The following is a 13,237-nucleotide window of genomic DNA, read 5'->3' as shown; positions in this document are numbered from 1 at the left end:
AGCGAGTCGGAGAGAAGGCAGAAGCCATCCTGACACAAAGAAGAGGAAACCCCATCCTGCAAACAGGCCCGGTGATGCCAAATCCTAGAAGAGAAAGTAACAAAGACGGTGGGAGACCCAGGAAGGAACACGAATATAACGAGCACCAGAATCGTACTCGGTCCAGTGAGGAAGTGAAAAGTCAAGCGACTGAATGAATACTTGGGTCATCATACTCGTCCCAGTGAGAAGGTGGAGAGTCAAGAACTAAAATAATGACAGGACCCATCTTACTCGTCCCAGTAATCCAGCCGGTAACCAAGCAAGTGAGAATCAGTGCTGGGTCCATCGTACTGGTCCCAGTGAGAGAGCAAGAGATTCTGAATCGTTAAGAGTATCATACTCGTCCCTGTAAGGGATCAAATAACCAGAGGAATAAATACTGAGAACTGGAACAGTAAGATTGGTTCCATTCAATCATCTGATACTGGACAAAGAGAGACTTTCCAAGACATTGAAGAAAGGTGAAGTGAAGAAACCTCGGAGGCAAGAAACACAGAGAAAGCAGATATCACAAAGCCAGCAGGAGGGGGAACCAGGTAGTTGGAAAAGTCCCCTAAAGGAAGTGAGTGACTTAATGCAACGGATATCCAAGAACCATCTGAAGATTTTAGATCAATGCTGAGGAGTCCACTCCAGGAGAAGGGGGTCATTCTCCTGGGCTTGCGTTGTTTTGTCTTAATGGTAGGGTCAGTTTAGTTTTTGACAGAGGACAGACTTTACTTTTGAACTTCACAACCCGACGATGAGCACCTTAGTTAGTTTTGATTAGGCAGGGAACACCTGAAGACCTGGGATAGTGAGGAATATTCTTATTGTTTGAAATAAAGAAAGCGTTGAATATGCCAAGTCATGGTCCGACTCATCCGTCTGACCCACCACAGTTGATGCACAGTACTAGCATTGGGCCAGATATTCGAGATCCGGGGAGACATTTTCTGCCAGATCTCGGAAATATCCATTTGCACACTTCAACTATTTTAGTGTCGAAGCTGAGATTCAAAACCAGGTCTTTAGGAGCAAGTGAGAGACACGCACCCACAGGAACACCAACGTCTGATGAGAATGCCTGCCAAATCACTGGTTAGGGTTGCAGGAATAGCCAAGCACAGATTTTTAGGCTTAAAAAGGGTGTGCACCTTTTGTATTTTGCCAGCCACATTACAAACGAGCAACGCTCCTTTCTATGGCTATTTTCCAGGTGTGCATCACTAATCTTCTGAGAGGCAAATGTTTATTGGGGTGATAACTGACCCCTCCCCCCCAGCGCCCCACACGCACAAAACACCCCCCCCCCCGCCCCTCATCTCCTCCGTTGCTGGTTGGACCCTTTAGTAAATGTCAAGCTTTTCTGATGTGTCCATCCACATCATGAGTGCACTTAAATGAATATTAACAACTGGATGCTTAGAAGTCTAAACCGGTTTATGCTTTTAAATACGAGAGGTTAAAACACGTATAACATGCAGTATTAAACTGCATTGAACTGCTCGCACCAATGCAGGCGTTTGGCCTTTGAAACTGGGTTTGTAAGCACTTACCCTCCAAATATAGGCCGTTTGGTCACTGGAGCCACTGAGCAGGAATTCGTCATCTGGACTCACGCTGGACTTGATGTAGAAGGTGGAGTTCTTGTGTCCACTGAAAACTGCCACTGGGAAGGAAGGTCAAAGCAGGATGAGTTCAACTGGCAAAGGTCTACTTGGGGTACAGTCTTTCAGACAAAATGGCTGCATAGCGGCACCCTTTGCAAGGTAGCTAGGGAAAGGTGAACACATTGTACGTCCAAGTTGTGGGGCACTGGTCATGGACAGAGCGTTGCAATCCATTCACATAGGATAAGATTATTTAACATGAAGTGCCTCCATGAGATACAAAAACATTTATGGAAGGTACGGGGCACAAAAAAAACCAAAAAAACATGCGTTAGTTAAATGTATTTTTTGTTAAGTTGCATTTTGTGGTCTTTTCTCACTTGCACTCATACTGGTTGAGTCATCAAAGGAGCCCACTGAAAACACCAAGTGCTCCCTCAAGCAGCCGAGGGGGTGCTCCTGGGCTGGCGTTAACTGCCACAGGCAACCATGGCTTCCCTTGACAGTTTGTGTACGCCAGTGCAAACGTCCAATGCAAGACCAGGGGTGTTTTGCTTCCCCGTCCTTGCATGACCTATTGGGGATGCCGGCCGGGGTAGTGCAGCTCTGAATATGCACATGCGGCACTCGTGCACCTCCACGCACATTCAGATCACATGGGGCATCGAGCAAGGAGCCTTCTTTTTACTGCGATCAAGGGTGAAGCAAACATAAGCGGTATTATGTGGCTAGACTGGTACATTGGTGCAGCTAGTCTGGTTAAATCATAACTGCGAAACAAAAGAGTTGATGGCTGGAAGGTTTAGAATAAATCTTGACCTCTGGCATTGCTCTGGGCAACCCTCCAGACCATCGTTCTTCGCCTGCCAAGCCATTACAAAAGGGGAAAAACCATATGCAAATCAGGCTTGGTCCCACCCCCTAAGCGGTAGTCCAACCCGAACTGCTAGGTCACATCCCTTTTGCACGAGACCACAAGCAACCCCAGACATGTTTCAGCCTTGTTGGGCGTCATCAGTGAGGAGTAGCTTGGGTCTCTAGGCCCAGCAGGCAAGGGACCCACGTCTGGGCATACCCTTCCCACTCGGGGTGACAATAGCGAAACAAAAGAGTTGATGGCTGGAAGGTTTAGAATAAATCTTGACCTCTGGCATTGCTCTGGGCAACCCTCCAGACCATCGTTCTTCGCCTGCCAAGCCATTACAAAAGGGGAAAAACCATATGCAAATCAGGCTTGGTCCCACCCCCTAAGCGGTAGTCCAACCCGAACTGCTAGGTCACATCCCTTTTGCACGAGACCACAAGCAACCCCAGACATGTTTCAGCCTTGTTGGGCGTCATCAGTGAGGAGTAGCTTGGGTCTCTAGGCCCAGCAGGCAAGGGACCCACGTCTGGGCATACCCTTCCCACTCGGGGTGACAATAGCGAAACAAAAGAGTTGATGGCTGGAAGGTTTAGAATAAATCTTGACCTCTGGCATTGCTCTGGGCAACCCTCCAGACCATCGTTCTTCGCCTGCCAAGCCATTACAAAAGGGGAAAAACCATATGCAAATCAGGCTTGGTCCCACCCCCTAAGCGGTAGTCCAACCCGAACTGCTAGGTCACATCCCTTTTGCACGAGACCACAAGCAACCCCAGACATGTTTCAGCCTTGTTGGGCGTCATCAGTGAGGAGTAGCTTGGGTCTCTAGGCCCAGCAGGCAAGGGACCCACGTCTGGGCATACCCTTCCCACTCGGGGTGACAATAGCGAAACAAAAGAGTTGATGGCTGGAAGGTTTAGAATAAATCTTGACCTCTGGCATTGCTCTGGGCAACCCTCCAGACCATCGTTCTTCGCCTGCCAAGCCATTACAAAAGGGGAAAAACCATATGCAAATCAGGCTTGGTCCCACCCCCTAAGCGGTAGTCCAACCCGAACTGCTAGGTCACATCCCTTTTGCACGAGACCACAAGCAACCCCAGACATGTTTCAGCCTTGTTGGGCGTCATCAGTGAGGAGTAGCTTGGGTCTCTAGGCCCAGCAGGCAAGGGACCCACGTCTGGGCATACCCTTCCCACTCGGGGTGACAATAGCGAAACAAAAGAGTTGATGGCTGGAAGGTTTAGAATAAATCTTGACCTCTGGTGTCCCGTGCCTGCTGGGCCTAGAGACCCAAGCTACTCCTCACTGATGAGCCCCAACAAGGGCGAAACATGTTTGGGGATGCTTGTGGTCTCGTGCAGAGGGGATGTGGCCTAGCAGTTCGGGCTGGACTGCCCCTTTTGGGGTGGGGCCAAGCCTGATTTGCATATGGTCTTTCCCTTCTGTAATGGCTTGGCAGGCGAAGAACGGTGGTCTGGAGGGTTGCCCAGAGCATTGCCAGTGGTTAAGATTAAGTCTAAACCTTCCAGCCATCACCTCTTTGTTTTTGCTAAATCATAACTGCAGCATGTTTTTTTGTGGCAACGCCTGTTGTCATATGGTAATGGCATGTATTGGTGCAGCCTGCAATCAAATGTTTTTTATATTGAAAAATATCGCGCAAAAAGACATCATGGAAATGCACTGGTGTGCTGTAGGTGTGTGCTGTAGGTGCCTGGCATCTACTGGATTTTCTCATGCGTTACCCTATGCAACCGACAGCAAGCAATGCTTTTGACACCATTTTTCACAGAATTCTTGCTGTAAAAGGCACCATTTTACTCATTTTTCAATTTCTCAGGTGGGGGAGGGGGGAACTAACAAGAAATAAATAGAAAAATCACCAGTCTTGGGAAGGAAAGAGGGTCTTCTCACCCCCTATGGAATACTGAAAGAGAAACGGACGCGAGAAAAGCAGGGAGTGCACACAAAGGAGGGTGCACAATCACGGCAGTGCATGCACTGGAGGCTACATAGTAGATGCAAGTGCGAACGTCATCTTAGTGGCTGTCATTTAGGAACACAGGCCCAAGTGCGGCGAAAAGCACTAAAAAGTTACCATTAGATCACCAGCCCAAACGCAGACATCGCCCTCACTATAAACCTTTCATCGTCAGTTACAGGCCTTCGTGCTCTGGGAAGAGGGAACAGAGTTACCACCCGACAGAACACATACCAAGGCCCTCCTGCCCCAACGGCCCCCACACAAGAAACAGCGCTTTACAAAGCTTTTATCCCCAAGAGCCCTACATACCACGGTACCATCCAAACCCAGACCACAGACCATAAAACTGTTACAACCCTTGATCGATAACCAAGATCAGAAAGCAAGGCCATGTCGGTGGTTTCAAATCATAGCCTAAAACGAAGGTGGAAGGCCTTGGAAGTTGCTGACTTGTCTGGGAGAGAGCGCGACCACAGCTCTCCTCCGCCCCCCCCACATCTCTGTGCCTGGGAGTGAGTGAAGTGTGTGAGCACACTAGAGCGACCACAGCTCTAGAGGGGGGTGGGGGGGCATCTCTGTGCCTTCCAAGTGTGAACGGTTACGACCATAAAAAAAAAATCCAGGTAGTTAATTCATTGTTAGGCCAAACTCCCCACGGATGACGAGCTCAGCAGCACCCACGTGAACGAAACTGATCAGATGAAGATTGACCAGTGGCCTGGCATCCCCTATGGAGCAGGCCCTACATGTACAGGGCTCCACCAATTAGTATTGTAGAATTGTACTGTATGACATTACATCATCAGTGACATTGTGCTTATAACGTGCCGCACATGCCGATGGAGGGCAGAACGCTCAGCTGTAGCAGAGGTCTTGGCCGATGCATTCTATTTTGTAGAAATTAATACTGGTTATCCCAGCAAGCGGTGACCTGGGCCTTTTTCCCTAACAGGTTGTATTTTTTTCTATTTTGAGTGTGCAGGGGAGCCCCTTCACCAGCCACCACTGACAAAACGACACCAGACTTAAACCTTTTTTTTTTTCTAATCCCTGAAAAATCATTTCACTTGTAACTTCCCCAGGCAAAATCTTATCTGGAGCCAGGCTGACGCGCCGTTCACTTGGATGGTTTACGTCCTCATGAAAGCCCCGCCCTGAAAAAGTATGGTGTGACCGAAACGCAAAGGCTTTACATAATCGCACAGAGAAGAATGAAAGAAAATGGATGCCGAACAAGTCTTCTGATTCACTTGCAATATTTCCCGTCAAGTAACAGGCGCTCATTTGGCGAAGAGCATGAGCCTTTCTATCCCAAGAAAAAAAATATGCCCCATCTTCCATCTAGCCCAATTCCCTTCACTGGAAAATGCAGCCTGACCCCATTTTCCGATCACGCGACAGCCCCCAATCAGGTTTGACAAGTGGGCAGTTTTTCCTCCCACATTTGGTCGATTAAAAACCCCTGAAAAGGTCATGAGTGTCGGAGATCGATAACACCGTTAAGCAGGGACAATGAAGAACGTCTTACTATGGCAGAAATGGAATCAAACGGTAAATCAAACCGCCAGTCGTTCCTAGGAGCAGACTGCCCTCTGCTGTTCCCACGGAGGAAACACACGCACAACAGTAAATTAAGGCTTGCATCTATTATCTCCATGTTACTAGTGCTCATGTTCAACTCGTCATTTTAATGTTGCACTATCAAGCGGCAACTAAATTGTATTTTACTATGCTTTATTCACATCTTAGAAACATTTTTCACAAAGCGATAAACCGGCAATCCACATTGTAAAGGCCGTAACAAGCAGACAGTCTGACGATTATAGTTTGTATGCATGGGAAGGGCGTGCAGCGTTATAAACACGATCTGTCCAGTAGTCGCTTGGCAAAGGCAACGCCAGGCTTGAGAGATGCAAGATGTGCTATGCACTGGGTGAAGCAAGTCATCGGTCTTAGTCAACCAGTGCTGGTGCCCTTTAACCCCAAGCGCCACTGCCTCCGGAGGGCACACGTCTGGGGGAAAGGAGGGTGCTGGGGAACCTCCCCTTTGGTCTTACCTGGCGCAGTCTTCAGCCCCGTTAGGTTGAACATGTAGATGTTATCGTCTGTGCAGTTTGCGAACACGTTGGTCCCCGTGGAGTCCAAAACGAGGCTGGAGTACCCTGGGAAGAAGGATTACACATTGAGGTGATAAGCAATTCATTACAACCGAGATCATGACATTCACTAACCTCGCAGCCTATATTTTTAGGGAATACACGAAAACCTGAGATTCAAGCTATACATCATATTATATGTGTATGTATGTCTGGCTATACAAATGCGCAGTGTTGAACCCACGTCTACCAAATGTTGCATGGATTGCTCTTTTGTCTGGGGCAAGACTGTAGTTTATGTTTGGATGGCAAAAATGTACTCCGTAGACACCCTCATTTACTGATGCTCACCCTGATTAACTGCGGTAGGTACTAGAAGGAGGCAACATTTTGAAAAGTGTCTGAAGCAAAATGTTCGATGTGTTGGTTATTTCTGTGAAATGTATTACTGCTTTACAGAGTTAGAAAGGGTTTATTAAAGCATTTTTAAAAGGGAATTAAAAAAAAAGAAATACATTTTTATCACACCACTCCAAATATGGGAAACGGTAAGGTTATAAGTTACTTAAGTTCATTCACTAGAAGAGAGCACAATCAATCTTTCTTTTTTGGACATTTTCTCAAATGAGCTGAAGCCATTGAGTGACAAACATAATGCAGAAAAAACAAACATCACTTGCAAAAGCTCCATCTGATGCACAGTGATCATCAAGAGCTTCTGAAACAACAACAAACAACAGCACGACTTGCCAGAGGACAAGACAACTGTCTCCAGGGCAAATGAGGTGCCAGAGCAAACTGAAGCAAGACTTGCTGACAAGAGCAACATCCTCCCGGTCACAGAAGACACCACTTGAGGGCACAGGCAACGCAGCTAGTGTGTGTGTATATATATTTTTTAATGTTGTTAGCGAGATGGTTTAACAAATAAAACCTTTTCACTATATCCAACGATATCAAATAAAATACATTACGGTCTTTCTAATATACAAACACACAGGAGAAGGAGCACACACAGTCCGTCTTACTCTCTTCAGTTGTGAAATGAAAAGGAGAGCCTCTGCTTCATGGGATTCTGGAGCCGCTCTGATGGAAGCCATATTATACACGTCAGACTGAAGGCCACGCATCTAGTGGAACGCGCGTTCGACACCCCAATAACCTTTGGTTTCAGTTTTTTTGAAAAAATCACGATCTTGGATTCCACACGCCCCCCATTGATTGTAAGATTGATTCCTGCATAAGACGTGAAAGCAGTCAGTTTCCAGTGCATGCAAACCAATGGGGGGTCACATCGACTACTAAGACTGTCGGCAAAGGCCAACCAGTTCAGTTTCGTAGGGCTGAACTCAACTGGAAAAGAAATGACGGCGTCACGCACTGAATCCAAATCTGACAAATAGACAGTGGTCGAAGTGAGCGGGAGCGGTGCTCCTCTACTTTTTTTAAATTACGTTTTACAGCTCCTATACTTTTATTTTAAAAAGAAACCGTTCCGGAACGGTTTCGTTTTAAAATAACAGTGTAGGAAGAAGTTTAGACTTGCACTTTCAGTTCACTACACTGAACGTTCACTTAAACAAAAGGTGCACGTGTTTGGGGGTTTGTATTGTGTGTGGGAGGTGGTGTGATGATGGTGTTTGTGGGGAATGGGTGCAGGCGTGCAGGGACCATAGCTCCACTACTTCTTTTCGTGCACTTCGACCACTGCAAATAGATGATAATGACACCCACTAAGCTCACAGCCTATATTTTTAAGGAATACACGAAACCTGAGATTCAAGCCATGATACCGATAATTAACAGCCAAACATATGCATTCCAGGACACAAGACAAGAAGTGGGTGTGGGGACTATGACATATGCAATGAGGAGCTACATGAAAAGAAGTGAACCCAGCATCAAGTCAAATATTCTAAGTTCACTCAATAGGTCTTTCCCAGTTAAAGAACGAGTGCAGGACAAATGAGCATTTCACTTTGTTAAAGCAAGAGAACAGATATTCTCATAACTTTACTTGCCAAGTATAGAAGGTGCACACCTTTTAAACCTAAGAATCGATATCAAAACATACGCTGCACACTGCAACGCTAACACGTCAGCTTCGACAGCTTTGTGATCAGAGCCTTGTAGGTTCTTGTGGTTAAGGATCATGGAACGTTTATCCTCAAGCAGAAGGTCAATTGATTGCAGCAAAGTTATACATTTTTTGTATTCCTCTATAACACCGGGGATGGGGGTGGCAGGGGTCCGACCTGTGTGTACCCTCAACTTGCGCACTGATGCATGCAGTTAAACCTACAGATTAGGATGTAACTGCAGAGCCCGTAACTGCTCCAGAGGTAGTCATTTATACACCTAATTCACCCCGACCACCCTGTAGTGCAGCACCCCAGATCAGTCCCATGTCCACATTTGGTTCTCTCGCCAACAATCACTGATTCACTGACAAAGCAAAACACGCAAGACCACGCACCCAACACATCAAAAGTGCTAACCATAAGGTCACAGTACTAGTCCCCTTTGCCAAAGACATTGACAACTTCATCATGTAATTTTTATTTATTGTGTATTTGTTAGGTGCTTTAACAAGTAAATTGTGCTTCAAAGCGCCCACAGGGCAACAGGGAGGGCACATGGGATTGAAAAACAATATAAAACACTGGAGAATAAAGACAAACCTAGTATGCCATGTGAGTGTTCAGACCGTGCAAGTGCAGAGAAAGAGAAGGGGGAGGGGCGGATAAGTGCTGGAGTGTCCGTGCTCGTGGTACGTTGTTTGATATAAATGCCAAAAGTAATTGGAAAAAAAAATACAAAAAAAAAACAAACACAAAAAGATTTGGGCGAGATGAGTGCAGAGGTGCAGGAGTAAAGGGGTAGAATGTGGTTTTAGTGCAATTTAGGTTGTGATACTTTATTAAGAAAAACTGGCAATGAAGAAAACATATTACCAAGGCACGAGTTAGATGGGAAGCAGGGTCGATTAAAAGTGTGCTTGCTTTAAAAGTACTGCTAATCCCTCCTTACACAACAGAGATTGCAATGCTTTCTTTCTAAATATAGGTAAATAAATACAGATATGGTGTGTACTTGTCACAATGCTCTGCATTCCCTTACACACTACTTGACAATTGTAAGTAAAAATTTGTTATTTTATTAAGGTGAAATAATGACAAAAAAATGTTTATTTTTTTTTTGTTCATAAAGGGCAGACACCACAACAGGAGCTTAGTTTGCCATTTATGGGGTGCAATGACAGGAATCTGGGCACAAAAAAGGTAGGGAGAGGCACGCTAGGAAGGTCACGCTTACAAAAAGGTCCAATGATCCTGAACATCTCGGAGCTACATAGGGAGAGAATTCCATAGGATTCGCGGCCAGACGGGAGACTCTTCGGACGCTTAAGATCTATGATGGAAAAGGGGTACCGATGGCTGAGGAGCGATGGTGGGGAAGCATACCTTGTGAATGTGGCTTGCAGGTGGAGTGGAGCAGTAGTATGAGAAAGGCCCCATCTACTCTAAAGCCTACCCGATAGGGAAGACAGATCTAGACTTTCGGTCAGAGTGGTTTATTGGCCCCTCTCTCAAACAATAGGTCTAAAAAGGCAGCAGAGACATTGGGTGATAATGGCTACGTTCTTTTAGGGGTGGGGTGGGGGGGAGGGCGGCTAAAGTTTTTTAGCCCTTGGCATGTACGCATTACAGCACAGGATTTGGCCTAACAAGGTTTTGGAAACATTTCCAAGAGAGCGTGCTAGATACGAGCCTGTAGCATGTGCTATTTTAGCTGGGCCTGGGCCCGTCAGTGAGATGGGGCGAGGGCTTGCTTTCCTTAAGCAGTGCTGACAGATCTCCCAGCGCGGTAGGTAAACAGTGGCCAGCGTCATGGAAAGAAAGTCCACATCTGCCTCAGCATCAGGAAGCAGGGCATGGACAATCGTATTCTTTCCAATTAAGCGGACTTGGAAAATAAAACATTCGCTAGAGATTGAAGCAGTATTTCAGAGATTTATAGCATCAGTTCAAGGAATAGGGGTCGGAAGATAGTCTAGCATCTTAGTTATTTTCATGAGCTGCATCCAATATGGTGTAGACATTATACCCTTGTTGTATGGACATAACTAATGCTAAAGCTTTTTTAGGTCAGCTCTAAGACACAAGCAATATTTGGGTCTCCACTTGATTTTGTGTTGGTGTCCCCCCAGTTCTTTTGATTAGAAGGCATTTCGCACCAGGGATATCTGGGTCTAGAGGCAAGGACATCTTACTGTCAACAAACGTATGGAGTCAAGACACAGGTGCAATAAGTTAATGTTCGGCCTTAGCGGTATGCAAACACGTGCCACCCAATTCCAGTGTAAACTAATAACGTCCAGGTATGCAAGATGCAACGTGGTCACACCGAAGATTTGGGATTAGTTCTCAATCAAAAACAGCAACAACAATGAGTGCCCATTTACAGGTTAATAAGGGACAGTGAGGTTTCATCTCTGTGCATATTTGTAAAATACTGCAAAAGGTTTTAGTCTTTAAAAAAAAAAAATCAGTTTACTATATTTCTGACTTTACTTTGACTTCCTGCCTACAAGCATCTGCCATATGAAAAAAGAAGACTCAATGGTCAGTGTCTAAGCACTCCACGTCCAAGGCGGGATACCGAAGACTGATTCTCAACACAACGGAGTGAGCTTAGCACACGCACTAGACTGGACAGCTAGATTATGAAGCAACAATTCAGGCTGCACTTGTGGTGCTATGGTTCAACCACCCTCATGGGACCATATACACTAAAGTTAAATGTTTGTGGTTGGTTAGTGCACCATCTAGATGACCTCTTTCCATCAATGCAGTCTCATCTTCCTTCTAGGTCACATCTCTTTCCACTTCAATCTTCCGGCATGTCGTCTCCACCTTCCTTGTTCCTCTTCCTTTCTTGCATAATCATTTCTACTTTACGCCCCCAATTCTGACCTCATTCATGTCACACTTTGCTAAACTGCCCATCACACGTTTGAATACCATGTCCAGAATTCCTAGGTGACTTACTCCTGCCTTATACATCAACTGCGGACACGTATTTCTTTAATAAAACGTTTTAGTGTCTTTGGGTGCCCATCACTCCTGAGGCGTGCCCTTGCCAGATGTAACAGTGATCGCGCACTTCTAGCTAAACGTGCGGCACTCGCCACTCATGAACTAGAACGCATCCCAGGTAAGACCTTTTTCTGCTTCAATCTCACACCAGCCTAATATTTGCACATCCTTCAGCCAGGTGTTCATTGATCATGGGAATCCCTTCTCAGAACAAAAAGCATTCAAACCCAGAAGAGAGAAAGGACTAACAACTCCCTGTGGCTTTTCAATCGGTCTTCTCAACCAATTCTTCTACAGGACTGCTCAACAGTCTACCTACCAGCAGTTGCTGCATGAAAGCTGTGACGAGTTTCCCACTGCGCTGGCAACGCCCCGACACTCGTTTGTTCGAATCATGTACTCTTTAATCAGGAGCGAATGAGTACTTGGATACTAATAACAGCCCGGATTTTTCATATTTGTTTTATTCCATTTTCAGTTTACCATGTTGCTAAATTGAATGTTGAGATTATGATTTTTCAACAACCTAGTAACCTTTCAAATAAAATACTCAAGAAGATATGCTCAAAACTTGAAAAAAAACAGTTCACGATCCACGGAAGGAAGGATAGCTCCGAGGCAACGCGTTTGTCTTGGAAGCAAGACAACGCGGCGCAACACAGGTTCAAATCCCGATCCCGGGCTTAGAAACCACTCGCTGGTATGAAGCGCATTACAAATGAACAATAAAATATATAAAAATAAGGAAATCAAAGAGTAGGCTTTCAAAACAGGTTCCCCTGATAGCTGTATCAAGGAGAGTACAAAGTCCCCATTTCCAGAAATTATTTGGCATAGTTAATTTACATCAATATAAACACGCCTCAGAAAAAAAATATTAAGAACTTCTTTCTTGTGAAGGAGCCTTAAAATTGCTGGAAAGTAACAACCACGCCATTTCTGAAATAAACAAAGCATCTTGGCATCCTTGTATTCCATTTCTTCACTTGCTGCATAACCAGAAACAAAAGGTTTCATAGATTCATCCCAACTCTAGTGATGCTGGACTGTAAAGGCGGAGCTTACCAAGCTTTCGCGTGCTAGTCCCAGGATACGGAAAGGCCTTCGATGGCACAGGGTCTTGTCGATAGGCTGTGTAGGTCTTCCGCAGGTCCCACACTTTGACCACACTGCAATTGAACACATCCAGATTAACATCAAGTTGAAGGGTCAGCCATTTCAGGTATATGAACTTGATGCTCAAAATGAAAACTAGACCGTTAACAGTAGTCGAATAGGATACGTTTTAAAATGTGTTTAGGCATCCAGCAGTGGCGGCCGGCATCATTAAAATGCATTCCACACTGGCGGTGCGGCATCAGTCGGGACTAGAAAAGCTACAAGCACAGAGATCACATTACTTCATGCATTTATGGTGGGAAGCACATTACAGTTATGTGAAGACGGCTCATGTTAGCAATGAAAGATGAAACCTAACCCAAAAGAAACCATCCTTCTTAGAGTGTAGGACTAGATCCCAGAAACAATGGCCAGAATGCTCTGCGGCATTCCATAAATC

At 45.6% G+C, this 13,237-nt stretch overlaps 1 protein-coding gene across 1 annotated transcript in view; it reads right to left on the bottom strand.

Annotated features, from left to right (window-relative positions):
• The window catches only part of DTL (denticleless E3 ubiquitin protein ligase homolog), a 135,423-nt gene that overhangs the window by 56,079 nt on the left and 66,107 nt on the right, over window positions 1–13,237 (bottom strand). Inside the window, exons 9-11 of the mRNA XM_069608528.1 lie at window positions 12,745–12,848; window positions 6,542–6,646; window positions 1,581–1,693 (exon numbers count right to left, since the gene is read on the bottom strand). Coding sequence (XP_069464629.1) covers window positions 1,581–1,693; window positions 6,542–6,646; window positions 12,745–12,848 — 322 coding nt within the window. The remainder of the gene's footprint in view (window positions 1–1,580; window positions 1,694–6,541; window positions 6,647–12,744; window positions 12,849–13,237) is intronic.

Source organism: Ambystoma mexicanum, chromosome 4q (assembly GCF_040938575.1).
Source record: "Ambystoma mexicanum isolate Mex_15411 chromosome 4q, UKY_AmexF1_1, whole genome shotgun sequence".
In the NCBI taxonomy this organism is placed as follows: Eukaryota; Metazoa; Chordata; class Amphibia; order Caudata; family Ambystomatidae; genus Ambystoma; species Ambystoma mexicanum.
The sequence above is the reverse complement of the archived record's forward strand: the minus strand, read 5'-3'. Positions and strand labels throughout refer to the sequence as shown.